This window comes from Aptenodytes patagonicus, chromosome 1 (genome assembly GCF_965638725.1).
Source record: "Aptenodytes patagonicus chromosome 1, bAptPat1.pri.cur, whole genome shotgun sequence".
In the NCBI taxonomy this organism is placed as follows: Eukaryota; Metazoa; Chordata; class Aves; order Sphenisciformes; family Spheniscidae; genus Aptenodytes; species Aptenodytes patagonicus.
In genome coordinates this window covers 77,630,161-77,657,702 of record NC_134949.1, presented here as the reverse complement: position 1 = coordinate 77,657,702, position 27,542 = coordinate 77,630,161, and the positions used below count along the sequence as shown (strand labels likewise).

The following is a 27,542-nucleotide window of genomic DNA, read 5'->3' as shown; positions in this document are numbered from 1 at the left end:
CAATTTCCCTCTTATCACATCTTCATTTCTAATCTGCTCGCTGGACGTGGCGCTTATCATCATGCTTGACTCAATAGGCAAAATCAGAGTGCATCCCTCGATGCATCGATAAATATGATGCTGTCCTAACAACACCAAGCTAATGCTTCTAAAAGGATTTATCCGTATCTGCCAACTTCATTTCAAAAAAAAGTGTCTTGGTAGAGGCTCAGCAACTTCATTTCAAGGGGTGAGTGTCTGCTAGCAAAACCATTCGTTTTTTTTGTTTTCTTCTTCTTTCCTCTCACAGAAATCTGATCAAGAAAACCTGGCAATGGGAACGTGCTCCGATTTCGATTGCATTACGGCTGATTGGGAATACCATCCCTTTGGCACGGTAGCACAAAAAAGGCAGGTAGTTTCAGGGTCTCAGTCCTCAGTTCTCCTATCAGGAGAAGACCAGACAAGCGCTGGTGGCCGCATCATGAGAGGGTTTGTTCTGCTGTTCCAAAGAGAGGGGAATACCTCTGGTTTGCTTAAAACCAAAGCCAGAAGAGACAGCAGGAGTGAAGCCAACAGCTGAGGTTGAAAAGCAGGAGGAAGGAGAGCAGATGTGGGCGTCTTTCAGCCTGGCCACCGAGTCACTGTCCGCAGCCCCCCGGGACAAGCCGCCCCCCGACGTGACCCCGCAAGAAGCCGCTGGATGGAAAGGCGGAAGCAGTGCTGCACCAGACGTCCCCGGTGCCTGCAGGAGGCAGCCCTCGGGCAGGGAAAAACAGCCCCAGGGGCCAGTCTGTGCCCTCGGTTATGCCGTTTACCACTTCGGGCCTTTCAGCTCCACAAATATCTAGGCTACGGTCTGTCCATCAAGGATAAGGTGCATATAACAGCAGTAAAGCATATATAATATCTGGGAGAGTGGTACCACACGGGCTTAATGGCCCCGCTGGCCACCTTCCCTCCCTCCCCACTGCGTGCAGGCAACCCAAAGCCTCTGCCATGTGTTTCCTCTGCCCCCGTGAGCCGACGCATGCCCTCCTTCCTCCACCTCCTCCTTCTACCTCACTCCCAACATAGGATATTACAATCTAATTGCTAAATGCTAGCTGTGCCACACCCTTTTCCCTCCCTCCCTTCGGTAAGCCATTTACTTATTTCCCAGGCTGAGAGACCAGTGCCATGATTATGTCTCTTTCATAGGAATAATTTTTGCATAAGCTCTTTCCAGCACTGGTGCCTCAGTGGCTGATGCACAGACCTTTCCAGCAGCAGGACTCAGCCCCGGCCAGCAGCTCACTGGCTTCTTTTGAAATAGGGATGAGGATGAAGCCACCTGTCGTGTCATGGCAACCCTCCCCAGCGGCTCGCCTCTCCCAGTTCAAACCAAAGCCACCTCACTGGCTGACAGATGAGGTAGGAAATTGCTCATTAAATCAAAACCAGGCTGAAAGCACTTAGAAACTGTTTACTCAGGTGATTTGCAGCTGTGAAATTAGCTTGCAGGTGATGCTGCCCTTGTTTTGCCAGGTGTTTTGGAGGACAATTTGCATGGTGCCATGCTCTTTACGGTGCCTGGGGGTAGGTTATTTGCCTCCCACAGCCTGTCTCGGCTCCCTGAGACCCAGTGTACCCCGGCTCTGATTTGCAGGTAGGGCTGGCTAGCTTCCCTGAGGTACTCGCCAGGTCATTGCCTCCTCTGAGCACACGGGCACCTGTGCCACTTGCACATCAGTGCTTTAAGGCAAGTCGAAACCAGTGGCAGTTCACACAGGGCTGCAAGCTGATAGTTCAGGAACTAATGATAAAACGGCCCAGAGGCACGTGCGTGATCCAAATCCTGCTGTTTGATACATTTCCATATCCAGAGACTAAGACTTTACCATCTCTGCTCTAGTAGCCCCATGGGAGCTAAATCCTGGTTCTGGCAATCTTCTGGAGAGATCTCCGGGCTTCAGGTCCTCCTTCCCCGCTGCTGTTACCATTTCACAGGGTGCCTGTGCATGGCAGTGCTGCAGATACTGCCCTCACCCTACCAGCTCTCGTGATGTAGCTGTTTGCCCCTGAATGTGCCCGAGTTCACAAACCCCATCTTGCCTTCCCCTGCATCTGATGCCTGCTTTCACCCAGGGACCAGGTGAGGAATAGCATCCCTGGGCCCAACGCCACGGGCTGCTGGGGGTGCTGCTCGTGCAGCTCAGAAACGCAGAAGAACTGAGGTGGGAAGGGATCCCTGGAGGTCATCTGGCCTGATCCCTTGCTCCAAGGAAGGTGAGCATCCAAGGATGCTCACCACCTTTGGTGGCGACTCTGTCTCATTAGTCTAAATTCTGCTCAGCAGGGCAGACAAAAATATCTTGAAATCCATTTTAACTTCAAATTTGATTAAGGCACATTCTTATAAAAGAAACAGTTTAACATCAGTGCGGGGGGGAAGCAGTTTCAGATTACTTAATTGTGGGGAAAACATGTTTTTTGTTTAAACCAAACGTCAAAATTTCTTTCATGGAAATGTTCTTCATGGGTACACTGTTTCATAACACATAAGTAACATGCTGTACCATGGGAATCGTAAAAAACGGAGCTGGAAGGCATCTCAAAAGAGCTCGTGTCCAACCCCTGGCCAGGTAGGATTACCTCCATCTAAACCATTCCTGATTATCATCTAATCTGCTTCCCAAAATCTCTGGTGATCTTCCCACGCAATTTACTCCACCCTATAACAGCCTTGCAGTAAAAGGTGCTTTTCTAAATGAAAACCCAAATTTCCCTTCTTTAAGTCACACTTATAAAGAACTTGTTAAGCAATCATTTGCTGGGAATAATTTAGAGAAAACTTCCTCCTGTCTGAGGGTATATATGAAACTTGCTTTGCAACATGTAAGCAGCTCATCTGCGGGTTGCTTTTTTTTTTTTTTTAACTAAAATTTTCGGTTTCCCACCTTGGACTCGTGTTAGCTTTGTAATCACCTCCCTTGGCGTCAAACGATGTAGGAAGCTCCCATCCTCCCCTGCTCCTCCTTCTGTCCGTAGTTTACCAGCCCTTCGAGCCGCGGAGTCTCAAACGAGGGTCGGTCTAATCCCCCACCAGCCGCCCCCGCTGCCCGCCCGGCTGCCGCCCCACCGGCCGAGGGCCGGGCGCTGCCAACCACCGGCACGCATCGTGACTCGCGCTCCGCTTGATATATCGCAGCGTGACAACGGGTACAGTTGCGATGAAAAGCGTGGATCGGATTACAAGCTCCCGACCGGTCGTGGGGGAGAGGAGAAATTCCTGGAGGTGGCGAGGGAAAAAAAGCCGTACAGCAATTTAAAATGGTATATCAGGAATTAAAAAAACCCCAATCCACCACCCAAAAGCAGCTGTGGCCTTGCCCGGGGAGGAGCCGTTTCTCGGTGCCGTCGGGGGGGGCGATGCCGCCCGCTCCGGGGCGCGGGGGCGGCTCGGGCAGCGCCACCGGCCCCGCGTCTCCGGCGACTAACGGGTACGTTTCCCCGCCGGCTCCCTTCGACCCGACCCGACCCGACGGGGCTGTTCCCGGGAGGGGGCGGCCGGGGCCCGTCCGGAGGCAGGACCGGCGGGGGGTGGCGGGGGAGGAAGGGCGGGCGCCCTCGGTGATGCCCGGGGCGGCGGGAGGGAGCCCTGCTTCTCGGCGGGCGCAGAGCGGTGGCCCCGGAGGTGAGCCGGGAGCGGGCGGGGGGGGAGGCCGGGGGCCGCGGCCGGAGCTCCGGGCCGGGCTGGGCTGTGGGGCGGGCGGCGCGGGTCTCGGGTTGCCCGTCAGCCGGGGCTGGGTGGCTTCGTCCTCCCTCCCTGCTCGGGGAAAGGTGTATTTTTCCACGGGAAACTTTTCCACGAGCACAGCGCGTCCCCGTCCACCGCGGTGCCGGCCACCAGCCGCCCTGCCGGCAACCCTTACGTGTGGGTTGGAGCCCACCTGCCCGCGGGACGGCGGCTCCGCTCGCCTCGGTCCAGGCAGACGGGGCGGGGGGTGGGGGGTGGGGTGGTGGTCTCTCTCCCGGTGGTGGCAAGGCGCTTCGGCTGAGTTTTGTGCAGGGGAGCTTCTCTCAGATCCTACACAGCTTCGTGAGGGTTTCTGCTGCGCAGGCATCGCTGTCAGAGGGATCTGGCAAAGGTGCGGATGAATATAGCAGCCGCGGGGAAGGGAGCCGCATGTACAGTGCCCACGTGTGCTGCAGACTGAAGGGGCTCCATGCCACTTGAGAAGGACGAGTCGAATGCTGAAGCTGTGGGTCCAGGTGAATGGCAGCAGCGTGGTGGGAGGATGAAGAGAAAAGGGGTCGGATGGGATGGAGAAATGCGCAGCTCCTCTCTGCCAGCGGTGACAGGCTGGCTTGGGTGAAAGGGTGGGAAGACAGCAGAACTGGTGACGGGGGAGAGTGCAGTCGGCCATCATGTTCCCAGGCAGGTGTGCCCTGAAAAACATCGGAGTCTGAGCATGGATAAGGTCTGAGGAAGAAAGATGGAGACTCGCAATAGAGCTGTAGAAATGCTTGCTGTGGCAAGAGGGGGAAGAAAGTCCCTCTTTCGAAAGAGGCGTAAGAAAATACGTAACTCTTGTAACTGTAGTAACCTGAAACTAGTAATGCTGCTGAAAGGAGGCGAGTTTAGAAGCTTTGGCTAAGAATGAACTATCCCAGTTAAACTAACATGTTGTTTCCTAATGCATGAGAGGTTGCTCAGAATACACTGGATGTTTCTTAACCCTGAAGAAACCCTTTCTAGCTTCTGCTGAGCTCCGATGGTTTTGCACTATTTTTCATGGTTTTTGTTGCTGTGGAAGTCAGAGGAGCAAATCTTACAGAACTCACATTCCCCTTTTATGGTTCTTGTAGGAATTCTAGCAGCGTCTTGAGGCACAGGCTCTGTAGGAGGAAGCACCAGCTAGGAAGTCATATGTGAAGGCCTTTCTCTTGTTCTCATGCCCCTCTATTGACAACACAAAATAGCAGTCATCCTCGAGGGCCGGAGGGTGTGATGTTAGGTGAATAGCAATCTGCCTGCCATGGATTAGTTTTGGGTGTGTAGTTCGGGTAGCAGCCGGTAGCTATGCCCCAAGTTTTCCTTCTCACAGGATTTCCACTGGCTCTCAAGGCATTGGCTGTCTCCATTGGACAGTGGCTCTAATGAAGTTTTTCCTGCTCAGGAGTATCACGGGGCCAAGTTCAGTAGCTGTGGACTGTGAAGGCCTCGGTGTGCAATTTGGTGTTACCACAGAGCTAAGTTCCGTGATACTAAAAGGCTGCTGCCTCCTGGCTGCCTATTCTTGCATGTGTTTCTGTGCCAGTGTTTGTGCCTGTCTCACCCTGCAGTAGAGCAAAACCAGTTCTGGGAGCTATACCAGTAAGAAAACCAAATCCTTCAGCAGAATGGGCTTTTTGGTGCTTTAGCTTTTGGGGTTGGTCACGGCAGGGTCAGAAGAGTGTCAGGGAAGAGCCTGAGGAGGAAGGGAGTGGGGCCACTTGCTTTAGCAACAATTGGCCATTGCCTTGTTTTTGTCATGTCGTCAGTGGATACTTTGGCACAGGGTTCTTACGAGTAATTCTACTTCCATCTTACTTTCATTTGCATTGTTTGGTCATTAGTATAGAGACAAGCTGCTGTCTGACAGGTGCAGTCACCATATAAAACCATACAGATGTGCCTGTTCCATATATAGAGGGGAGACCAGATGAGCAGTGTATAGCGTTGGATACGTCTTGCCATCACTGCTGTTGTGATTTGGATCAAATTCCAGTATGTGATGGCAGGAGAGATTGGGGACACTCCTCTTGTCTTTACTGGCAGCCCCTCAGTAAATCAGCATAGCTGTACTATCACTTAGCTCTCTAAGGGTTGTGCTTCCCATGCATGTTAAAAGCTTGGACTGTGTCTTCTGGCTTTGAGATCCCTTTCTCTGCTCTCAGCTGGGGTTGGTTGTGGTTTTTTTTTTTTTTCCACAGGCACTTCTGCCCAAACAAACACTTAAAACCCCTTACATTCAGATTCTGGAACAGATTCACAAATCTTATTTTGGGTGGTGCTTTCACTGGGAAGCAGGTGATAAGTTACCAACTCACTTCTTTGTTTGTAACTCTGCTTCTCTTGTCTCTACTAGCTTTTACAATTATCTTAAACCGGGGCTGGGAACTCTGCCCAACAGTTTGAATGAGGTCTGGTGAAACTTCAGGTTATGGCATTGTGAACCAACTGCTCCTCTGTGAGCGAAGGATTAAGTACAATCATGTTAGTATTTAGGTTTTTCAGTTGAAAAGGAAAATGTTCGCACTGTATGTTTTGTATAAGTGCACAAAACCTCCCATCTGTGCAAGATACATGGGTTGATATCTCCCGATCTTGAATATGTTCAGCCTTGCAGTGGCTCTGTCCAGGGAGGAAAGTACTTCTTCCATGTTCACGGGAGGAAAGTTGTGTTAGAGACAGAAAAACAACCCCCCGAGATCCTTGAAGAAATTCAGACATCTACTTCACTATGATTCCAAGGCGGAGGTGAGATTTTATGCTTTAGTTTTAAGTGACCTATTTCTTGTCCTGTAAGAAACCTGTTTCAGAGCAGCAAAATAAATAGAAATCCCCTGAATCCATGTGTAGTGGTCTGCTGTTGGACTGTCTTTCTTCTCCAGCATGTCTCTGGATTTTAAAAACAGAGAAAGAAAGTGTCGTCCCGATTAGGGTAAGGAAAAAGTCACTACACATTGGCCTATTAGGCTTGAAGTGTTTAATCATTAGTATGTTCTGATACACTCTCTCTTCACTTGTTAATGCTGCTGGATGCCTGGTCACATACGACTGACCTCCCTGTAGAAGAGGACAGCGTCTTCAGTGCCTTCTCTCTGTTTTGCAAGATCTGCTGTGAACCCCTTGCATAAGCTTGTAGGAAGCAGTAATACCGGTGACTAACAGGATTTGCTCACTTCCCAACCAGGTGTCGTTCTGACTTCTGTATTCTCACAGTCTCCTCATATGTGCATGTCCTTCCAAAGAGCTGCTTCTTTTCTAGCCTTATGACAGTATTTTCTTGAGCTGTGAGGGTTAAAATAGTGTTTAGACTTAAATTTTATACACAGTTTCCAGCCCTATTATACAATGAGCGTGCATGGCTTTCTGCAAACATGCAGTAATAGGAAACTAGTATTTGAAAGCTGTTGGTGGCAAAGAGCTGTATCAGTTTGCTAGCTGATCTACTGCTAGCATCCGTCCCTTTTGTCTGTTTGTCCTTTCCAGCAGCTTTCCACAGCCAAATTCTGCCTTCTCTTTTATTGTAAATATTGATGAGGGGTTTGCGTGGTCTGTTTCTTGAAAGCTAAAAGCTGTGAGGTACAAAACCTGCTCCTTTCAGTTAAAGAAGACCCAAATGCTAAGCTATAACAAAAAAAAAGTGCTGGGAAACTTTTCTTGACAGGGTGCTGAATAAGATGCTCGTGTACTATTTTGGGGGGAAGGAGATACCATTCTGACTGTGCACTGTAGCTGGGTTCCTGATTTTGACAGCCTTTCTCTATCCAGGTCTGTCCATAAATCTTCCTGCTCCCCTTTGTGCCTGGCAGTGACCCTCGCATCTTTCCTCGCTCCGCCGCACTCGTTGCATTGCCTGGTGCTCCCACCAGGATGAAACCCTTCACCACTCCATGCCCCGGGGACCTTGGTTTGGCACAGTGGAGCCCAGCACCCTGATGCTATATGGTGTTACCCCCGCAGTACACTGGGGAGCCACGCAGGGCGCTGGGGAATGAGTTCCGTTCTTGGCAAATGTGCTAAACTTGAAAGGGCGAAGGGATAAAAGCGGAAGGGACAGCGCAGAGCAGTGTTGTGTATGGTCTTTGGACTGAAAGATGCTGCATGCTTTGCTTTGACAATTCGCGTAGTCTGTAGGTTGCTTCCTAATTGTTCTTGAGGAAAGCTTTGCAAGCTTTAGTTTTCCATTGTGCTTGAAAGGAGGGAAATGAGCATCTGTAGCCGCTGTGAAACACAGTAACTAGGAACTGATTTATGTAAACTTTCAGAGGCTTTTTTTTTTTTTTTGGTTATACTTGAGGGTGCCTTAACACCAAATGTATTTGATGGGAATTACGCCCCCTGGTTATTCTAAATTACCTTGGCTCTAGATTCAAGGTTAATATATTTAATTTTGGTGCACGAAATGTTACTTAAAAGTCCACCTTGACAATTCTCCTTTGATACTAGTTTGAGATTTTAAGATTTCATGTATTTTCTTGTGACGTGTTTCCAGTGGCTTTTAGAGGAAACGCTGTAGGTGCACCCTCAAAAAAAACTTGTCATGGCTTTCTGAGAAAAACAAAAGCAAGGGCTAAAACCCTTGTCTCTGTTGGCAGAGAGGAATGGAATTATGGATTTGATCTTCTCCACGAAGCAGCAGCAAAAGGGCTCTGGATCTTTTCTAACATTAATCTGGGAAAACATCCTGGACTCAATATTAGGGAGCATATTTAACAAAGCGCTTAAACCAGCACTTTACCTGACCCATGTAGAAATGCTCTAAACTTCTGTTATATCACCTGCAGTGAATTGCAGCCCTGTCTGCCTTGTGGAAACTCTTGAATGGCATGCTCTGTGCCTTGCTGAACCAACAGCATATCGCTTCAGCCATGGTTAACTAACCATCGAGGCTGAAATAGAAGGAACTATCTGGCAGCATGTGAAGGCCACTTTGTGGGATGGATGTTGTGTTGATGCTGGGCTGTGGCACACCATCCTGCACAGAAAGTACTATACTAAATGTACTTTAAAATAACAAACAAGTTTATTCCTTGGTGTGTGCTCCACAGTAAATGAACTCAATGGGTCTGTCCCCTGCCCCGTGGGAAAGCGCAGCCTGGTTTCTGTGAGGGAGGACCTGGCTCTTGACCTTCGCTGCTGTGGTACCTGTTTGCTGCTAAGTCATCTCTGTTGTCCCTGCAAAGTCTTAAAGCGCCTCTTTCTGACAGGGTCAGGAAACTCCCTTGCTCAGAGCTTATTAATGTTTGCGTTGCTTTTTATTCACAAAGCACCTCTAAAGTAAAAACATGAGTGAATTTTAAGCAAATGCAGCTGCATGTTTGCATTGGTGTGGCAGTCATTTCTGTGGTTGTAGTCGTTTCCTCTTGTTTTGTTTCATCAGTTGAAATTACTAGGTGGGACTTCAGTGGTGTATCACCATCAGCCATCTCATAGCTTCAGATAAGACTTCAGCAGACATGACAGGAAGAAATGGAGCTTTTGCTCTAGCCCTAGAGGTGTTTGCACTGCCACGGAGGAGCCTGTGGTTTCTCTGGTGCTTTCACTGTTGTTGCTGGAACAGCTGTTGTGATCTGCTGCACCTATTTACTGCCTGAGATCATAGAATAGTTTGGGTTGGAAGGGACCTTTAAAGGTCATCTAGTCCAACCCCCTGCCATGGGCAGGGACATCTTCAATGAGATCAGGTTGCTCAGAGCCCCGTCCAACCTGACCTTGAATATTTCCAGGGATGGGGCATCCACCACCTCTCTGGGCAACCTGTGCCAGCGTTTCACCACCCTCAGCGTAAAAAATTTCTTCCTTCTAGCTAGTCTAAACCTACCCCCCTTTAGTTTAAAGCCATTCCCCCTTGTCCTGTCACAACAGGCCCTGCTAAAAAGTCTGCCACCATCTTTTTTATAAGCCCCCTTTAAGTACTGAAAGGCTGCTATAAGGTGTCCCCGAAGCCTTCTCTTCACCAGGCTGAACAACCCCAACTCTCTCAGCCTTTCTTCATGGGAGAGGTGTTCCATCCCCCTGAGCATTTTCGTGGCCCTCCTCTGGCCCTGCTCCAACAGGTCCGTGTCTTTTCTGTGCTGAGGGCTCCAGAGCTGGACACAGTACTCCAGGTGGGGTCTCACCAGAGCAGAGTAGAGGGGCAGAATCACCTCCCTCGACCTGCTGGCCACGCTTTTCAGACTGTTAAAAACTGTTGGACTTCCTGGGTGGTAAACTCAGCTCTACTCTTCCATCTGCTGCAACATATCTCTTTATGATTAAATCTATGCTTTGGACTTCAGAGATCTAAACTTGGGGACTGGCCAGGACAGTCACACTAGGCTTGTAAAAGCAGAAATAGCACTGTGTATCCCAGCTCAACTGCCTGACAGGAGGATATATAGGTGTTCCGCTATACTTAAGCGTACTGCTAGAGAAGGTCTGGTTCTGTGGGTAGAATAGATGGGAAAAGAGGAGAATGTGTCTTTTAAAGATGACTGCTGTACTGAAGGCTTAACAGTCGTAATGTTCGATTCTCTTTAACAAAGTGTGGTTTTAAATGGTGAAAGAAGGGAAAAATATGGGTTTTTTTTTTAGTGAAGAAAAGTGTTAAGTACTTTAGGTCTAGAGGCTTAAATATAAAATTAAGAGCATGGTCAAGAACAGAAGTGCCATGTGAAGGAACATAGTAAACGCTACCGTGTTGTGGAGCTTTGTAGCAAATATGGGACACAGGGTGGTTATCGAGGAATAAATGGAAGGGAAACAAGTACCATTCTGTGATTCTGGGATCTGAGACCTCTTGACAGGAACAGATGATAGCACTGGGGTTTTAGATGAGTTCTCAGTTTTGGGGAAGGCTGGCAGGTGGTTCTCCTCTGGGAAAATGAAACACCTCAGAAGCAGCTGTCCCACTCACTGTCAGGTGTCAGGATCATTAGTATGGCAGCAAACTGGGGGACAAAAGAGAATAAAAAATCCTAGTATCTAGGATCCTTCTTGTACATGTCTGATTTGAAAATAATAGACTGATGAGGATAAAGTGGAATAAATGCTGTATTTCCTTACAAGTGGCAAGCACAGTATGCATCCAGGGAAGTAAGGGTCAGTCTTGGTTTGTGATAAATGAGGGGAGAGGTTTGACCATATTTTGTTTTTGAAGGAGAGTAATCTTTGCTAGAGGACAATATATCACACCAGATCCAACAGCCCGAGAGAGATGAGACTGCTGCTGCTCCATGTCCAGACAGTAGTGAGGCTGAAGATGTATTCAGCAGGCACGTGCACACAAAGCTCACATATACACTACATATATGTGTACGTATACATGGCTGGCCACACAGATCACAGGCAGACACTCAGAGCACCCACATGAACATAGGCAGCACCAATAGCCTCATCCTGCTCCCCTCTCCGGCTGGACAGGATGGAAGTCCACAGGTGACAATATACATAGACATATGTACAAGGTGGATCCCTCCAGCAGCTGGGCTTAGACACTCAACCCAGTAGCTGCCCCTGGATCCCAGTCTCCCCAGTTGCTGGCACCCGGACATATAAGTCCCCAAGGCTGCAGCCCTACTCCAGTTGCTGGTACAAACCATCAAGCGCGCGCACACACACACACACACATAGCTGGCGAGGACTTTCCATGTCCCACAGCCGACGCCCCTGTGCTCTCGCCCTTAGAGATACACAGATGCTCTCACACCCAGAGCTGGCCCTTAGGGACCCGCTCATGCTCCTGGCTCCCAGGCCACTTTGCATACTTACAGACTGGTCTGCTTGATCTTTGCTAGCCATTGCACACTTGCACACCCACACTCACTCCAGTTGCTGGCACCACAGACACATAGGCCCTCCGACCTGTGGTCTGACCCCGGTTGCTGCACTCACACCCCAATATGCACACGTGCACACAGAATTGAAAGCCCTCACCCAGGAAAGAGAAAGGAATTTAATAAGAAGACAAGAGAGACTGCGCTGATCAGATGCAGGGCACGGCCAGACAAGCATACTGACCAGCAAACTATTTACCTGCGTCTGGCCCTTGTTATCCCCTTAAATCTCTATTTTCCCATTCTTGTTCCTCCCAAAATCATCTAAACCCCTCCCTTGCCCAGCCTTTGGTTCCTTTGCTAAATATCTCATAATAAGTCCTGTGCGATTCCAAACTGTTCTTCCCCTGCACCCCATAATATGTCCCACCCCTAGGCAGTGACCCCCTTAGTCTGAAAGGTGATCTGAAGAGCTGCTTCTGGTGGCTGTGGTGATGGGTTTCATGCCTGGACACTGAGACAGCCCTGGGAGAGGCCCAGACAAGGTGCTGGTTCCTCCGGAGTCCTGGATCCATAGAATCATAGAATCATAGAATCATTGAAGTTGGAAAAGACCTCTAAGATCATCGAGTCCAACCGTCAACCCAACACCACCATGCCCACTAAACCATGTCCCTAAGCGCCTCATCTACACGTCTTTTAAATACCTCCAGGGATGGGGACTCCACCACTTCCCTGGGCAGCCTGTTCCAATGTTTCACCACTCTTTCAGTAAAGAAATTTTTCCTTACATCCAATCTAAACCTCCCCTGCCGCAACTTGAGGCCATTTCCTCTCGTCCTATCACTTGTTACTTCGGAGAAAAGACCAACACCCACCTCGCTACAACCTCCTTTCAGGTAGTTGTAGAGAGCAATGAGGTCTCCCCTCAGCCTCCTGTTCTCCAGGCTAAACAGTCCCAGTTCCCTCAGCCGCTCCTCATAAGACTTGTTCTCCAGACCCCTCACCAGCCTCGTTGCCCTTCTCTGGACACGCTCTAATACCTCAACGTCCTTCTTGTAGTGAGGGGCCCAAAACTGAACACAGTATTCGAGGTGCGGCCTCACCAGTGCCGAGTACAGGGGCACGATCACTTCCCTACTCCTGCTGGCCACACTATTTCTGATACAGGCCAGGATGCCATTGGCCTTCTTGGCCGCCTGGGCACACTGCCGGCTCATGTTCAGCCGGCTGTTGACCAACACCCCCAGGTCCTTCTCTGCTGGGCAGCTTTCCAGCCACTCTTCCCCAAGCCTGTGGTGTTGCATGGGGTTGTTGTGGCCGAAGTGCAGGACCCGGCACTTGGCCTTGTTGACATTTCATACAGTTGGCCTGGGCCCATCGATCCAGCCTGTCCAGGTCCCTCTGCAGAGCCTTCCTACCCTCGAGCAGATCAACACTCCCGCCCAGCTTGGTGTCGTCTGCAAACTTACTGAGGGTGCACTCAATCCCCTCATCCAGATCATCAATAAAGATATTAAACAAGACCGGCCCCAGTACTGAGCCCTGGGGAACACCGCTCGTGACCGGCCGCCAACTGGATGTAACTCCATTCACCACAACTCTCTGGGCCCGGCTGTCCAGCCAGTTTTTGACCCAGCGCAGAGTCCATCTGTCTAAGCCGTGAGCCGCCAGCTTCTCTAGGAGAATGCTGTGGGAGACGGTGTCAAAGGCCTTGCTGAAGTCCAGGTAGACCACATCCACAGCCTTTCCCTCATCCACTAGGCGGGTCACCTGGTCATAGAAGGAGATCAGGTTGGTCAAGCAGGACCTGCCTCTCATGAACCCGTGCTGGCTGGGCCTGATCCCCTGGTTGTCCCGCTCATGCCTTGTGAGCGCCCTCAAGATGAACTGCTCCATAATCTTCCCCGGCACCGAGGTCAGGCTGACAGGCCTGTAGTTCCCCAGTTCCCAGGATCCCTCCTGCCGCTGTGCTCCTCTGGGCTTGGGCAGATGGGCCTTTGATGGGCTGATGGCCCCTGTGATGGGCCTGGGAGTAGCCCAGCAGGGTATATTTGGGCTCCCACTCCTGCCATTGTCCCTCTGAGCTTTTTGTGGGTGTACAGAGGAGCTTTGTCATATAACCTCACAACCTGAATATGGGCTGTGGTTTCTGATGGGGCCCTGCGGGCACTGTGGCAGCATGGAGAAGCCAAGATGCTTTTTTAAAGATGACCTAAAGGTGTAATCCAAGCATGCTAGCATGAAGGAGAGTTCAGCATGCGACTCTGCCATAGTACTGTCATAAGGCTCATGGTCTGTTGCCTTCCTTGTCAACATCTTTTTCTTTTTTCCTCTCCTTCAGATCACGACGGTTGTCTTGGGAGAGCAGGCTCTGACGGGAGCGAGAATGCTCAGGATGCCCAACTGCCTGCTAAAACTGACCAGGGTGGTGCTGAGCCACAAGCTCAGGGCTCTGTTTATCCTCACCTTTAAGTTCATGTCCTTTGCCTCCATCATGTTGTACTGGAGAATCACAGAGGACCCTAAAGGCAGGGGCCAGGTCTACAGCTTGCCTGTTGAAATTCGCTGTGCTCACTCTGTGCCGCCTTCTCCCCGCACCATTGCTGGTGGGCCCCCTCCTCCACCAGGGGATGTGTTTTTTGTGGAGACTTCGGAGCGAACTAACCCAAGTTACCTGTTCACATGCTCTGTGGAGTCAGCGGCCCGGACACACCCCAGGACAAGGGTTGTGGTGCTCATGAAAGGCTTGGTGAACGGTAACGCCTCATTACCCAACCACTGGGGCTTCTCGTTGCTGAGCTGCTTCCCCAATGTGGAAATCCAGCCCCTGGACTTGCCAGAGCTTTTTTCTGGAACACCTCTGGCAAAGTGGTACTTGCAGGCTCAGCGGCGCTGGGAGCCTTATTTCTTACCCATCCTGTCTGATGCCTGCAGAATTGCCATCATGTGGAAATTTGGTGGCATCTACCTGGACACAGACTTCATAGTGCTTAGGAACTTGAAGAACCTCACCAATGTGCTTGGTACCCAGTCCAAGTATGTACTGAACGGGGCCTTTCTGTCCTTTAAGCCCAAACACAAGTTCATGGAGCTTTGCATGCAGGACTTTGTGGAAAACTACAACAGCTGGATTTGGGGGCACCAGGGCCCACAGCTCCTAACGCGTGTCTTCAAGAAGTGGTGCTCCATCAGGAGTCTTCGGAGCAGTACAAGCTGCAAAGGAGTGAGTGCTCTGCCCCGTGAGGCTTTTTATCCCATTCGGTGGCAGGATTGGAAGAAATACTTTGAAGTGGTCAGCTCCTCAGAGCTTCACAAGCTCCTTAAGAACACCTACGCGGTGCATGTATGGAACAAACTGAGCCAAGGGACAAGGCTGGAGGTCACATCCCAGGCTTTGCTGGCTCAGCTGCATTCTAACTTCTGCCCTGCAACGTACAATATCATGAAGAAGGACTCCGAACGGCAGTGAGTCAAGGGTCTGCTAAGAGATGTTGCCTGGGAGCCCACAACTCTCCAGCTGTTCCATCACAAATGAACATTCTTTTGAAGTGAGGTGGTGGGATTTGAGGATAAAATCCATTTCTGGGCTGTAGGTGGAGCCTGTAGCTTCAGCCGATGTCTGTGCAGCTCTTTGTCTTGACTTTAACTGCCTACCAGCAGCATTTTGTTTCTTTGCAGGACCTTTCTTCTGCTCTGCTTGGTCAGGTAGAGAAATCTCAGGAGGGGAGCAAGTGCTGAGCCACTTGTGGCAGCCTCCATCAGCCTTTCAGAGAAGTATGACTTCTATGACTTTCTATGACTGTAAACCTGGAAGAGGCCTTTGTAGAAATGCGTATCTCATAGCCCGATTCTCAAGACTTCTGAAGTGCAGTCCTCAAAGCAATGAAAGGATGGGAGAGCAAAGAACAAGAACTGAGGAGGAAGTTAAGGATGTGCTAGAGGAGGTGTCCTGAGAAAAATGTAGAGGAAAACAGAGAAGAAAGAAAGCACTAAAGCAAGTTCTTTTTCTTTTCATTCCCTTCTTTTCTGAAGCCTTTGGTGGAGGAGACTTTCTCATGTCTGGTTTGAGCAGGGAGCGGGATGCTGCAGTCTCTGTTCAATGTCATAGATCTAAAGATGTGGAAATTTGATGCAAATCAGAACATGAGGATCTGAGGCCAGCTTATCATTTAGAAGAGCTCTTGCGCAGCAATGTTTTATTTTATAATAGTGGCAAATTAACACCCTGTGATGAGCAGGAGAGCTCACCTAAATCACACCTTAAATTGCACCTGACACAGGAAAAGCTGAACTATCTTTTACACTGAGTTTGACTCTGTGACCAAATGTCCGTAACTGCATCTAAGATGCACCAGATCTTTCAGCGCTTGGACGGATCCTGAAGGAAAGGCGTGATATTTACAACTATTTCTAAGGTTACAGAGAGCTTGGTAGGGAACTCATACTGTCTAAATTCAAGTCCATTTATGAGTCATTTATGGTGGATGTCTTCAAGTAGCCTGGAGTACTCCTGCAATTCACTGTCCAGGAGTACAAATCTCTCCTGGGAGGTCCTGAGGGCAGTGGAAAGCTTGACTCTTCTCCCTGAGCATCTTCCTGAATTGCAGTAGAGAAAGTTAACGTATCTCTCGCAAGGTGCTGTTGTGCCTTTGAGGGCTCCCACCACAGAGGCAAGTTTGTTGCATAAACTGTGGGGCAAAACTCGTCCCTTGCCTTAATGGCCAAAAGGACGTATTGATGCTCTTACAGTTCTTGTCAGAAAATAATGGAGAAAGAGCAGTGAGAAGAATAAGGTTGAGACCATCAGCATTGTTACATCTGGTCCCTACCACACTCTAAAGGGAATCACTGAGGCACATGTGCTTGGCTCTACGATAGAGTTAATGCAGATAAGCAGGGCATTGGCCATCCCCTCTCCTACACTACTAAGAGATTATGATCTCACTGTAAAATCTTTTCTGCCTCCAGTGTGCCTTCTCTTCTTACGCCTAGGAACAGCAGTGGGGTGGTCCAATGGCCCCTTTGATGACCACGAGTCAGTCAGATCTTAAGTGTCACCTGGCCCCAAAGTGACAGCTCTTTCAGGTGGTGCTTCCTGCAAGTCCTCTGAGTGTGACTCAAATGATTTCTAGATCTGCAGTTGTCTGAGGCCTCTTCTGTTTCCCAGGTCAACCATAAGCAATGTGAGGTTTTCTCAGTTTAGCCAAGGCAATGGTCAAAAACGTAAAAGACTGTGCATGTGTCGTGGTTTAATCTCAGTTGGCAACTAAGCACCACGCAGCCGCTCGCTCACTCCCCCCCGGTGGGATGGGGGAGAGAATCGGAAGGGTAAAAGTGAGAAAACTCATGGGTCGAGATAAAGACAGTTTAATAGGTAAAGCAAAAGCCGCGCATGCAAGCAAAGCAAAACAAGGAATTCATTCACTACTTCCCATCGGCAGGCAGGTGTTCAGCCATCTCCGGGAAAGCAGGGCTCCATCACACGTAACAGTTCCTTGGGAAGACAAACGCCATCACTCCAAACGTCCCCCCCTTCCTTCTTCTTCCCCCAGCTTTATATACTGAGCATGACGTCCCATGGTATGGAATATCCCTTTGGCCAGTTTCAGTCAGCTGTCCTGGCTGTGCCCCCTCCCAGCTTCTTGTGCACCTCCAGCCTTCTCAGTCAGTAGAGCACGGGAAGCTGAAAAGTCCTTGGCTAGTGTAAACACTACCTAGCAACAACTAAAACATTGGTGTGTTATCAACATTGTTCTCACCCTAAATCCAAAACACAGCACTGTACCAGCTACTAGGAAGGAAATTAACTCTATCCCTGCTGAAACCAGGACAGTATCCACCCCTTATTCTATACCATCTACGTCATGCTCAAGTCCCGTATTTTCCAGTGCAACCTCATTAACCAACCACCCCGCTTTCCATCCTTTGATATAACACACAGATATCTTTCCCTTAGTCTATGGACCACCCTTGTGGAATGTCTGTAAAATGTCCAGAAATGTCCATGAAATATCCATTGAGTTCATTTAGTCCGTGACTTTGGGCTCCATCTGTGATGGTGGTCACTCAGGACAGGAGAGGTGGTGTGTTGCGTGGAGTTACTGGGTACCAAAGCCAGCTCAGGTCAGGTCACTGCTGCACTTGCACTGCTTCTTGTAAGGCTTGTCCTCCACTTGTTCGGGTGGTTCCTGCTATAGTAATTCCTATAACACGCAACTCAAATCATGGGTTACAACAATTTAAAGGTATTTCCATTACAATCTCCACCCCTGGTCCCTTTGGGCCAGGTTATAGGGTTTAACATTGCAATGAACTCCTCCCCTTGCTCCTAGCCTGGCTAGCAACAAGGGGTTTCTGCTATAGTAATTCCTATAACATGCAACTCAAATCATGGGTTACAACAATTTAAAGGTGTTTCCATTACAATCTCCACCCCTGGTCCCTTCAGATCAAACCATAGGGTTTAACATTGCAATGAACTCCTCCCCTTGCCCCTGCTCCGGCTTGGACTTATCCACAGACTGCAGTCCCTTAGGGTAGTACCTGCTCCAAGTGGAGCCTTATCTATGAGCCACAGTCTCTCCAGGGGTACGCCTGCTGCGGCATAGACTTATCCACAGTCACTTTGAGATGCACCTGTTCCAGCACAGCCTTCTCCATGGGCCACAATGTCTTCAGAGATATACCTGCTCCAGCGTGGCCTTACTCGCAGCCACAGTCCCTTCAGAAGTAAACCTGCTGTAGCACAAATGTAACCGCGGCCACAGACGCTTCGAGATGTACCTGCTCTGGCATGGGCTTATCCACAGCCACAGACGCTTTGGGGTGTCCTGCTCCTGCATGGACTCATCCACAGGTCACAGTCCCTTCGACTCGAGTTCACACTGGAGTTCCAACCTGTCCAGTACAGCAGCACAGAAACAGCAGCGATGCCCTGGCCATCTGCCAGCCCAGGCACATCGCCATTGCATTATCAAAATGTTCCCAGGCACAGCAGAATACGATGATAAGCAGTACAGCAGTACAGCAAGCAGCGAAAGCAAAAAGCAGCCACTAACAAGCACTAGACTCTAATATACAGTAAGGCAAGCCAGCCCCATGGCAAGCACAGGAGCCTGCCAATTAATAGCTAAACAGCTATAACAGGTATGAATTCGATCTAGCACATTCCAATCAAACCTGTCATTATCTCGAACCCTTCGTGCCCCACGTTGGGCACCAAAAAGGACTGTCGTGGTTTAATCTCAGTTGGCAACTAAGCACCACGCAGCCGCTCGCTCACTCCCCCCCGGTGGGATGGGGGAGAGAATCGGAAGGGTAAAAGTGAGAAAACTCATGGGTCGAGATAAAGACAGTTTAATAGGTAAAGCAAAAGCCGCGCATGCAAGCAAAGCAAAACAAGGAATTCATTCACTACTTCCCATCGGCAGGCAGGTGTTCAGCCATCTCCGGGAAAGCAGGGCTCCATCACACGTAACAGTTCCTTGGGAAGACAAACGCCATCACTCCAAACGTCCCCCCCTTCCTTCTTCTTCCCCCAGCTTTATATACTGAGCATGACGTCCCATGGTATGGAATATCCCTTTGGCCAGTTTCAGTCAGCTGTCCTGGCTGTGCCCCCTCCCAGCTTCTTGTGCACCTCCAGCCTTCTCAGTCAGTAGAGCATGGGAAGCTGAAAAGTCCTTGGCTAGTGTAAACACTACCTAGCAACAACTAAAACATTGGTGTGTTATCAACATTGTTCTCACCCTAAATCCAAAACACAGCACTGTACCAGCTACTAGGAAGGAAATTAACTCTATCCCTGCTGAAACCAGGACAGCATGCAACATTTCTCTGTTTGTCTCAGGATTATTTATCTCATCTTTGATGATAAAAATGAGAAAGACATATTGCCCATCACTTTTACAGAACAGTTCCCTGTCCCTCAGGGAACATGGCTGTGGGAGCTTAAGGAGGGTGTGCACCTTTTGTTTTTTTTTATGCTGAGCTGTCCAGTGTTGATCAGAGGCCGGTGCTGCTTTGATTGAAAGCTATCTGCCTGTGAGTTGTGCAGAGTGTGAGGTCTGTGCACAAGTAGCTACTCTGGAGTGAAGAAGGTACTGGAAACACCCCTCCAGTGTCTGGCACCACATGCATGTATGTATGTAGTGCTGCCCCTTTGTTCTGCCCAGCTTTATGGTATATCCTGGAGGCATTCAGGATTTTGAACGTCTGCAGCTGTCCCAACACTGAACATCTTTAACAACAAAGACTTTGTGGGGAAACAGCAGATCTTCCTAACTGTATAAGCATTCTTCAGCACACTAAGTGGTATAAATGGATGCTGTTTTCACTCCCTACTCTCACTGTCACTACTCTGTGGGGTTTTTTTCACTGTTTTCTTTAGAAGCAGCCACGAAATTGTCAGCCCTAGCCTAGTGTGTGGTCAGTGAGGCATGGTTTCTCTTTGTACTGGTTCCTTCTGTTTTGGGCCCTTTGGACTAAACAACAGAAATCTTAGTGAGCTAGGAACCCCTACCAGAGATGGTAAAATGGTGGTTGGTGATCATAAAGGCATAACAGGGGATGCTACTGTGGCAATAGCATGAACTGCTTATGGAGTGTTTGGGACCCACTGCAATGACTATCTGGCTTTATGTACCACTGCTTATTCTAGGAAAGTGCCTTTTTGGATAAGTGAGTGGAGTGGGGTTTTTTGTTGTTGTTTTTCATTGTTTTTTTTCCCCTGTAGAGTCAATGTTCTGAGGTTTGATAAGGAGAGAATCAAACCAAAGCAGCCTTTGGCCTTCTTCCCTTTGCCTTGCGAAAGAAAAATAAATACAGTTTTTACTATTACTTCTCTCTGCCATTTTGTTCTGCGAGGCGTTGGTGGTAGGTCTGAGCAATCTGTTAGTTATTATGCAGAAAAGCATTTTAAAGTTGTGTCCTGAAGTGACTCACTAAATTAGGAGTGTGGAATGAACATGAGACAAGTTGAGCATAATCAAATGTGGAAAGAAGGCTCTGCGGACCACGACTACATGCTATCTTTGGGACTTGAGTGGAGGGAACAGATGAAAGCACAGTGTGGTACTGATTCCTAAGCCAACCAGGTATAGTCCCATCATTCATGACCTGCAATCTATCTGAAGCAAGGCATTTTAGTCTCACTCGGAAGGTCTGGATGTTACGGAATAGGAAACTCCATGAGAAATTGTGTAGCTGTTTCCCTGGGTGGTGGGCTACAGCCTCCCTTAGTAGTGATAGTGTCTGTGCTCTTGTAGACCTCAACGTGGAAAGCTTGTGCTGCAGCCACTGGTTTTCCCACCTGCCTTTCAGAGCCTGATCTAAAGACCCTGGAATCTAGGGGAGCATTTTGAGAGGCTGTGAAAGGACTGGTGGGGTCTGGTGTGCAGGGTTTTATTGTGACTCCTTGAGTCAAGAGCCAGGGAAACAGCTTTCCCTTGAGATGTAAAAGAGTTGCCTGTGCTTTTTTCATTGCTGATATGCAGTCAAGGATGATGGGGAGTGGTGAGAAGGCACTAGCTGTTTCTTGCCCTGTCTTCTTAGTCCTTGAGCTCGTGAAGGTTAGCTGGTACCCGGCTGTGCCATACATCAAGGAGAGAAGCCAGGGGTGGGGGTTGGAGATGCAGAATTGGACAGTGCAACAGAAGAGGAGTAAGGAAAGATCGGTAGGGTAATCCTGGACCTGGTCTCCTGGGAAGAAACTGAACGATGATTATTTTCTCTGTGCTGGCTGAGAGTGCTCCTATGCCAGGAGCTCTTGTGTTGGGGGGGATCTAGGATGCGCAGTAAGTAGTAATGCTCTGTAGGGCTCTTTTTTCCCCTGTTCTTCTCCCCCCTGTTTCTTCTCCCTGCCCCCAAAATGTGTGGTCCAGGAAGGCTGTGGTGCAAAGCAGGTTAAGAGCCCTTCTTGGAGGAAAGTGTAGTTACCTGCCTTAGTCATATACATGTTGGGAGCTGAGGTCTGCCTAGGGCTGGTTTGTCCTCAGCCGGAGAGAAGAAGAAAACCAAAGCTCTCCACATGCTCTGTTTGGATATGCCATTTGTGAACACCGGCACGCTGATCCTTCTCATGTACTTCAGGTTCATCTCTCTCAATTTGTGACCATTCCGTGTGTGCACTTGGCTTGCGGTCTCTCTGGTACCTTCTTTGCAAACCATGCCTGGAACTCAGATGAATAGGCATAGTCCAGAAGAGAAAACTACAGGAGGAAGTCACTTCAGCTGCACCCTGCCATCACGGCTCAAGCCGAGATCTTGACCTTTAAATTGGTGTATAATGATGGAGCCAAATAGCAGCTGCCGTGGCTCTGCAGTATGTTGGTAGAGGCACGAGAAGTAAGAAAGTACTCTTCACAAAGCGGAATCTATGTCTAGGGGGGAAATTAGGTAGGCGCATAACGTCTGGCAAGTTAAATATGAAAACACCATTAGGCTATAGAAAACATTGTTTGAAAACCAATTAACAAAAGATATTAAAGCTACCAATGTTGTTGGGGTTTTTTTTTTCCAACTGCAGAAGGAACAGGAAGCCTGCTAGAGAGGCGGAAGGTCAGTAGGAGATGAGAGATTGAAAGGGAGTTCAGAGATCAGTTTGAAGCAAACCAAAGTTAATTTCTGCATCTGGCTACAGGTGGGAGGAACTGGGGCATGTTTCTCTACACTGTAATCCCTCCTTGTGGGGGATGCATGCCACAGTCTCTTGCACATCACCATGTCCATGGAATACAGGTCAGGACTGAACGAACAGACGGATGATGGGAGCTGATGGGATGCATCCATGAGTGCTGCGGGAGCTGGCTGATGTCATCGTGAGACTTCGTTACGCTTGAAAGGTCGTAGAGATCAGGGGAGGTGGAGGGAAGCAAAAGTCACTCCTATCTTGCCTATCTTCAGGAAGTGCAAGGAAGAGGATCCAGGGAACTGCAGGCCAGTCAGTGTCACCGTGACCCCTGGGAAGGTGATGGAGCAAATCCTCCTGGAAGTCATCTGCAAACATATTAAGGACAAGAAGGTAGGACAAGGAGTAGCTGGCATGGATTTACAAAGGGGAAATCATGCCTGGCAAAACTGATGGCCTTCTATGATGAAATGACCAGCTCAGTGGATGGGGGAAGAGCATCGGATGTTGTTTATTGCGACTTTAGTAAGGCTTTTGACACAGTCTCCATAACAGCCTCGTAGGCATACTGATGAAATGTGGACTACATAAACACAGTGAGGTGGATTTGAAAGCTGAATGAACTTCTGGGCTTGAAGGATTGTGATGAGCGACACAGTCCAGGTGGAGGCCAGTAACTAGTGGTACACTCCAGGGATCTGTGCTGGTGCCAGTACTGTTTAACGTCTTTATTAAAGACCTTGATGATGATGGGATGGAGTGCGACCTTGACAAGTTTGCAGACGATGAAACACTGGGAGGAGTGGTTGATACACAAGGTGGTTGAGCTGCCTCTCAGAGCAACCTCAACAAGCTGGAGAAAGGAGCCAACAGGAACCTCATGAAGCTCAACAGAGAGATGCAACTGGTGAGAGATAACTCCATGCACCTGTGGACAAGAAGTTGACCAGGAGCCAGCAGTGTGCCCTTGTGGCAAAGGCGGCCAACAGCCTGCTGGGCTGCGTTATGTAGAGCATTACCTGCAAGGTCAAGGGAAGCAATCCTTCCCCGCTAGTCAGCACTGGTGAGACACATCTGGAGTGCTGGTTCCGGGCTTCCCAGTTAAAGTGAGACATGGACATACTGGGGCAAGTCCAGAGAAGGGCCACTAACATGAGGAAGGGACTGGAGCACGTGCCGTACGAAGAGAGGCTGAGAGAGCTCTGATCATTTTTCTCGGAGAAGAGCAGGCTCGGGGGCTGTCTTGTCTAAGTGTATAAATACCTGACTGGAGATGGGTGGGGTAAAGAAGAGAAGCCGGACTCTTCTCTGTGGAATCCAGTGACGGGGTGAGACACAATGGGCACAAATTGAAATACGGGAAATTAGAATGAAAGAAATGGTGGTGAAACACTGGAACAGGTTGCCCAGAGAGGTTGTGGAGTCTCTGTCCTCGGACAAGGTCAAAAGCCAAGAGGACATGGTCCCGAGCAACCCGCTCTAGGTGACTCTGCTTTGAGCAGGGGAGTTGGACAAATGACCTCCAGAGGTGCCTCCTAACCCCAACCCCTCTGTGATTCTGTGACTAGATGGGGCCTGACCTGAGGCCTGGAGAGCTCCATCGATGAAAGGGCTGGGAATAGCTTAAGGTGCTTTCCAAAGAGCTTCCCCAGTGTTGGCATCTTATGAGTCCGTCCGTGGTGCTGCAGTGCTTGGAAGGATTGGGGGAGGGGGGAGGGGTCTGGGAAGCTACAGAGCAATAGGCGTGACATTTGTTGCAGGCAACTGAGAAGAAACCGCACTAAACCCTGAACGTAGTGGCTGTATGGATAAAGGTGGTATTTCATGAACGCGTCAACGTTGTCTTCTGTAAGGGAAGGTCAGCTGCCATCGAGCACAGGGACAAGGGGGAAGTCTATCATAAAATGAGGGACACCTGAATTTGGCAAAGTCGTTCAATGCGGTATCCAGCATAAGAGGGAGTATTCCCAAATGGATGAGTAAATTAATTGGTCGAAAGAGTGTGTGTTCAAAGGAGTATTCAGAACTTAAGTCTTGGGGTGAGAGGAGGCAGCTCTATGAAGCTCTCAGCTCAGTTCTCGTGGCAGCCACCCAAGCAGCGTGAGCGCTGGGAATTCTTAGCAAAGGAGTAGAAAACAAACCCACAACTGGTTTCCTGCCACAGTATAAATTTTAAAGTGTAGCGATAATGGGGTTTCCTTCTTCTTTTGTTTTTCGTTTTGTTTCTTTTGCTGATTCATTTCTAATTAGGTGAGTTCTTCACAGCACAGCTGCCTGACCGTTATATCAGCCACCATATTAGCTGAACATATGATGTCACATCCTCCTTGATCTGCTTGTTTTCTCCATGTGTTTAGACTCCACCTTTCACCGTTATTTTCCAGACAAAGGAAGTACTAGACCATAGAGTTATAGGCACTCTCAGAGACACTAACCTCTTGAAAAATCTTGTCCGTCTGAGCAGTGACTTCTGTGGTGTCTTGAAAGCGGGGACAGGTAAGTAGTATTTGCAGTTTCTGTGAGTGGGACTTGCAGTTTCAGAGGAAGGTAGAGCGCCAGATTTCCTGTGTTTGTTTTGTGAAATAAAGGGACTGGCCAATGCAGCGTCTAAAATGTCCTCTTATCTGCTACAAAAGCAGAAATGTATTTCTAAATATATAGAAGTGCGATTGTAGTAGAAGTTCCTCCTCTTACTAAAAATATGCACGTAACCCTGAAGCTTGCTCACTGTTAGATTAGAGCCACACCTTCCTGCCTTCTCTACTGCAAAGGCTCTGTCCCCTCCAGCCTGATTTCTCTTCTAAAGTTTACCAAGCTAAAAATGATTTACAGGATTCAACAAGCTGAGTTGTGGAGGGAGGGGGAAATAGCTTTGTAAAAAGCAGAGAGGTGTTTTTTCGCTGCCTGTAACACCCACGGCACGTGCTGGCATTTCTCTGCAGGAGAAGAAAATGTTCTGGGTATCCAGAGTGATGATTTGTGTATCAGCTGCCTCTCCTCTGTCCCCCAAGCCCCAGTGCCTAGTGGAGAGCGGTGGCTTCTTGCTGTTGCATTTGGAAACCTCCCAGTGCGGCTGACAAGTCATTTTCTGGCTATGTGGCGAGTTTAGTATGTGACCCAGGTGCAGTAAGCAGGGGTGAATGAGAAATGGGATTGCACAAGCTGGGTTCTCGGTCCTGTTCCCTGTCTGGTTACAGCTGTTTGATTAAAGCTTTTGCCGTTTCCTGAAGCTCTCTGTTCTGGAGCATGGGGATTTGGAGATGGAGCAGAGGGAGGCAGTAGAAATGCCACAATCCTCCTTGCTGCTTCCCCCTCAGTTATGCATTGACCTGAAGGACCTGTGACAATACAGAGAAGCCAGGAGACTGTTTCAGAAATGACCAAGGCATAATTTAAGTGTGCTGCCCTGACGTAAAGGAAGGAGAGTTCTGTTCTGCCGTGGCACTGTCCCAAGGCTCGTGGTCTGCTGCCTTGCCTGTGAGTGTCTTTTTCTTCTTTCCTCCCCTTCAGATCATGACGGTTGTCTTGGGAGAGCGGGCTCTGACGGGAGCAAGACTGCCCAGGATGTCCAGCTGCCTGCCAAATCTGGCCACGGTGGTGCCGAGCCACGGGCTCAGGGCTCTGTTTATCCTCACCATTTCATTTGTGTTCTTTGCCGCTGTCATGTTCTACTGGAGAACTGGGGAGGACGCTGAGGGCCAGCTCTACAGCTTGCCTACACAAAGCAGGTGTGCTCAGTTTTTGCCTTCTCCTCCCAGTGCCATTCCTGGTGGGCCCCCTCCTCCACCAGGGGATGTGTTTTTTGTGGAGACCTCGGAGCGAACTAACCCAAGTTACCTGTTCACATGCTCTGTGGAGTCAGCGGCCCGGACGCACCCCGGGACAAGGGTCGTGGTGCTCATGAAGGGCTTGGTGAACGGTAACGCCTCATTACCCAACCACTGGGGCTTCTCGTTGCTGAGCTGCTTCCCCAATGTGGAAATCCAGCCCCTGGACTTGCCGGAGCTTTTCTCAGGGACGCCTCTGGCAAAGTGGTACTTGCAGTCTGAGCACCAGAAGGAACCTTATTTCTTACCTGTCCTGTCTGATGCCTGCAGAATTGCCATCATGTGGAAATTTGGTGGCATCTACCTGGACACAGACTTCATAGTGCTTAGGAACTTGAAGAACCTCACCAATGTGCTTGGTACCCAGTCCGAGTATGTACTGAACGGGGCCTTTCTGTCCTTTAAGCCCAAACACGAGTTCATGGAGCTTTGCATGCAGGACTTTGTGGATAACTACAATGGCTTGATCTGGGCGCACCAGGGCCCACATCTCCTAACGCGTGTCTTCAAGAAGTGGTGCTCCATCAGTAATGTCCAGAACAACATGAGCTGCAAAGGGGTGCGTACTCTTTCCCCAGAAGCCTTTTATCCTATCTGCTGGGAGAACTGGAAGAAGTTATTTGACACAATCAGCTCCTCGGAGCTTCACAAGCTCCTTAAGAACACCTACGCGGTGCACGTATGGAACAAACTGAGCCACGGGACAAGGCTAGAGATCACGTCCCAGGCTTTGCTGGCTCAGCTGTATTCTCAGTTCTGCCCTGCCACATATGCGAAGATGAAGAAGGACCCTGAAGAGCAGTCAAGGCCTGTAATGTGACCTGTGGGCCCTTGGCTGCAGGGAAGTTCCCCAACCTGAAGGAAACTGAGTGCCTTTCACCTTCCACGGAGCAAGTATTCTGTGTGACATCTCAGTGATTTTGTACCATTTCCAAGATCTGCCTCAGATCCTGCGTGCTTCAAATATACACCGGAACCTGAGTTTGGACTCTCTTGTTGTCCTTCAGTAGCCCTTGATGCTGCAGGGAAGGGTGAACTTGTTCATCGGTGCCTACCAGTTGCTCCTCTGTTGCTGTTCTCTCAATTGTATCAGGCCTGAAATGCCTCTCGTGTAGTTTCAACAGCTGTAGGAACCCTTGGCTTGCTCTCTGTAAATGTTTGCAAGTATGTAAATAAATGCCAGCCAGTGCTATAGGACACGGTTTAGAGGAGCTTAGGACCAAATTCCCCGGGTGGTAAAGATTCTTACGGCTGGTGAAGTTTTGGGAGAGACTGAGAGTATATGAAAGTTGCTTTAAGAAACAGAAAACATTTTAAATCCCTGCTCGGCTCAGTGTAAAGTTTTTCTTGTTTTCTAAAGGTACTTTATTTCAAATGCTCTTGTCTACTGTTTTACATTCCGCAGCAATAGGCTGACTTTTCTGGTCCTCTTCAGGAAAAGAAATAGCCAAAAGCTGTTCTTTTACCAGTGTGAGTAAAGATCCTTGCTTTGTTGTAGAAATTCTGGTGACATGTGAGTATCTAACCAGTCCTTCTCACATTCTCAGAGGGTCTCAGCATCTGCCTGTTTCTACATTGGTATGAGACGGAAAAGCACT

General features: G+C 49.2%; 2 protein-coding genes across 6 annotated transcripts; both read left to right on the top strand.

Annotated features, from left to right (window-relative positions):
• The first annotated feature begins 3,404 nt into the window (after window positions 1-3,404).
• On the top strand, window positions 3,405-14,978 carry LOC143163028 (lactosylceramide 4-alpha-galactosyltransferase-like). Of its 4 annotated transcripts, none has more exons than XM_076343667.1 (2): window positions 3,405-3,461; window positions 13,832-14,978. In XM_076343667.1, exon 2 carries the CDS (start codon window positions 13,877-13,879, stop codon window positions 14,957-14,959), a length of 1,083 nt encoding a protein of 360 aa, XP_076199782.1. In that variant the 5' UTR covers window positions 3,405-3,461; window positions 13,832-13,876; the 3' UTR covers window positions 14,960-14,978. The 4 variants fall into 4 exon arrangements, with proteins under 4 accessions (XP_076199782.1, XP_076199791.1, XP_076199772.1 ...); XM_076343676.1 differs by lacking the exon at window positions 3,405-3,461 and adding an exon at window positions 3,630-3,655; XM_076343657.1 differs by lacking the exon at window positions 3,405-3,461 and adding an exon at window positions 4,109-4,233.
• Window positions 14,979-15,860: 882 nt separating this feature from the next.
• Window positions 15,861-27,320, top strand: LOC143163049 (lactosylceramide 4-alpha-galactosyltransferase-like). 2 transcript variants are annotated; one of them, XM_076343706.1, is made up of 2 exons: window positions 15,861-15,920; window positions 25,628-27,320. In XM_076343706.1, the coding sequence occupies exon 2, from the start codon at window positions 25,631-25,633 to the stop codon at window positions 26,762-26,764; it is 1,134 nt and encodes a 377-aa protein (XP_076199821.1). In that variant the 5' UTR covers window positions 15,861-15,920; window positions 25,628-25,630; the 3' UTR covers window positions 26,765-27,320. The 2 variants fall into 2 exon arrangements, with proteins under 2 accessions (XP_076199821.1, XP_076199812.1); XM_076343697.1 differs by lacking the exon at window positions 15,861-15,920 and adding an exon at window positions 23,862-24,613.
• The last annotated feature ends 222 nt before the right edge of the window (window positions 27,321-27,542 follow it).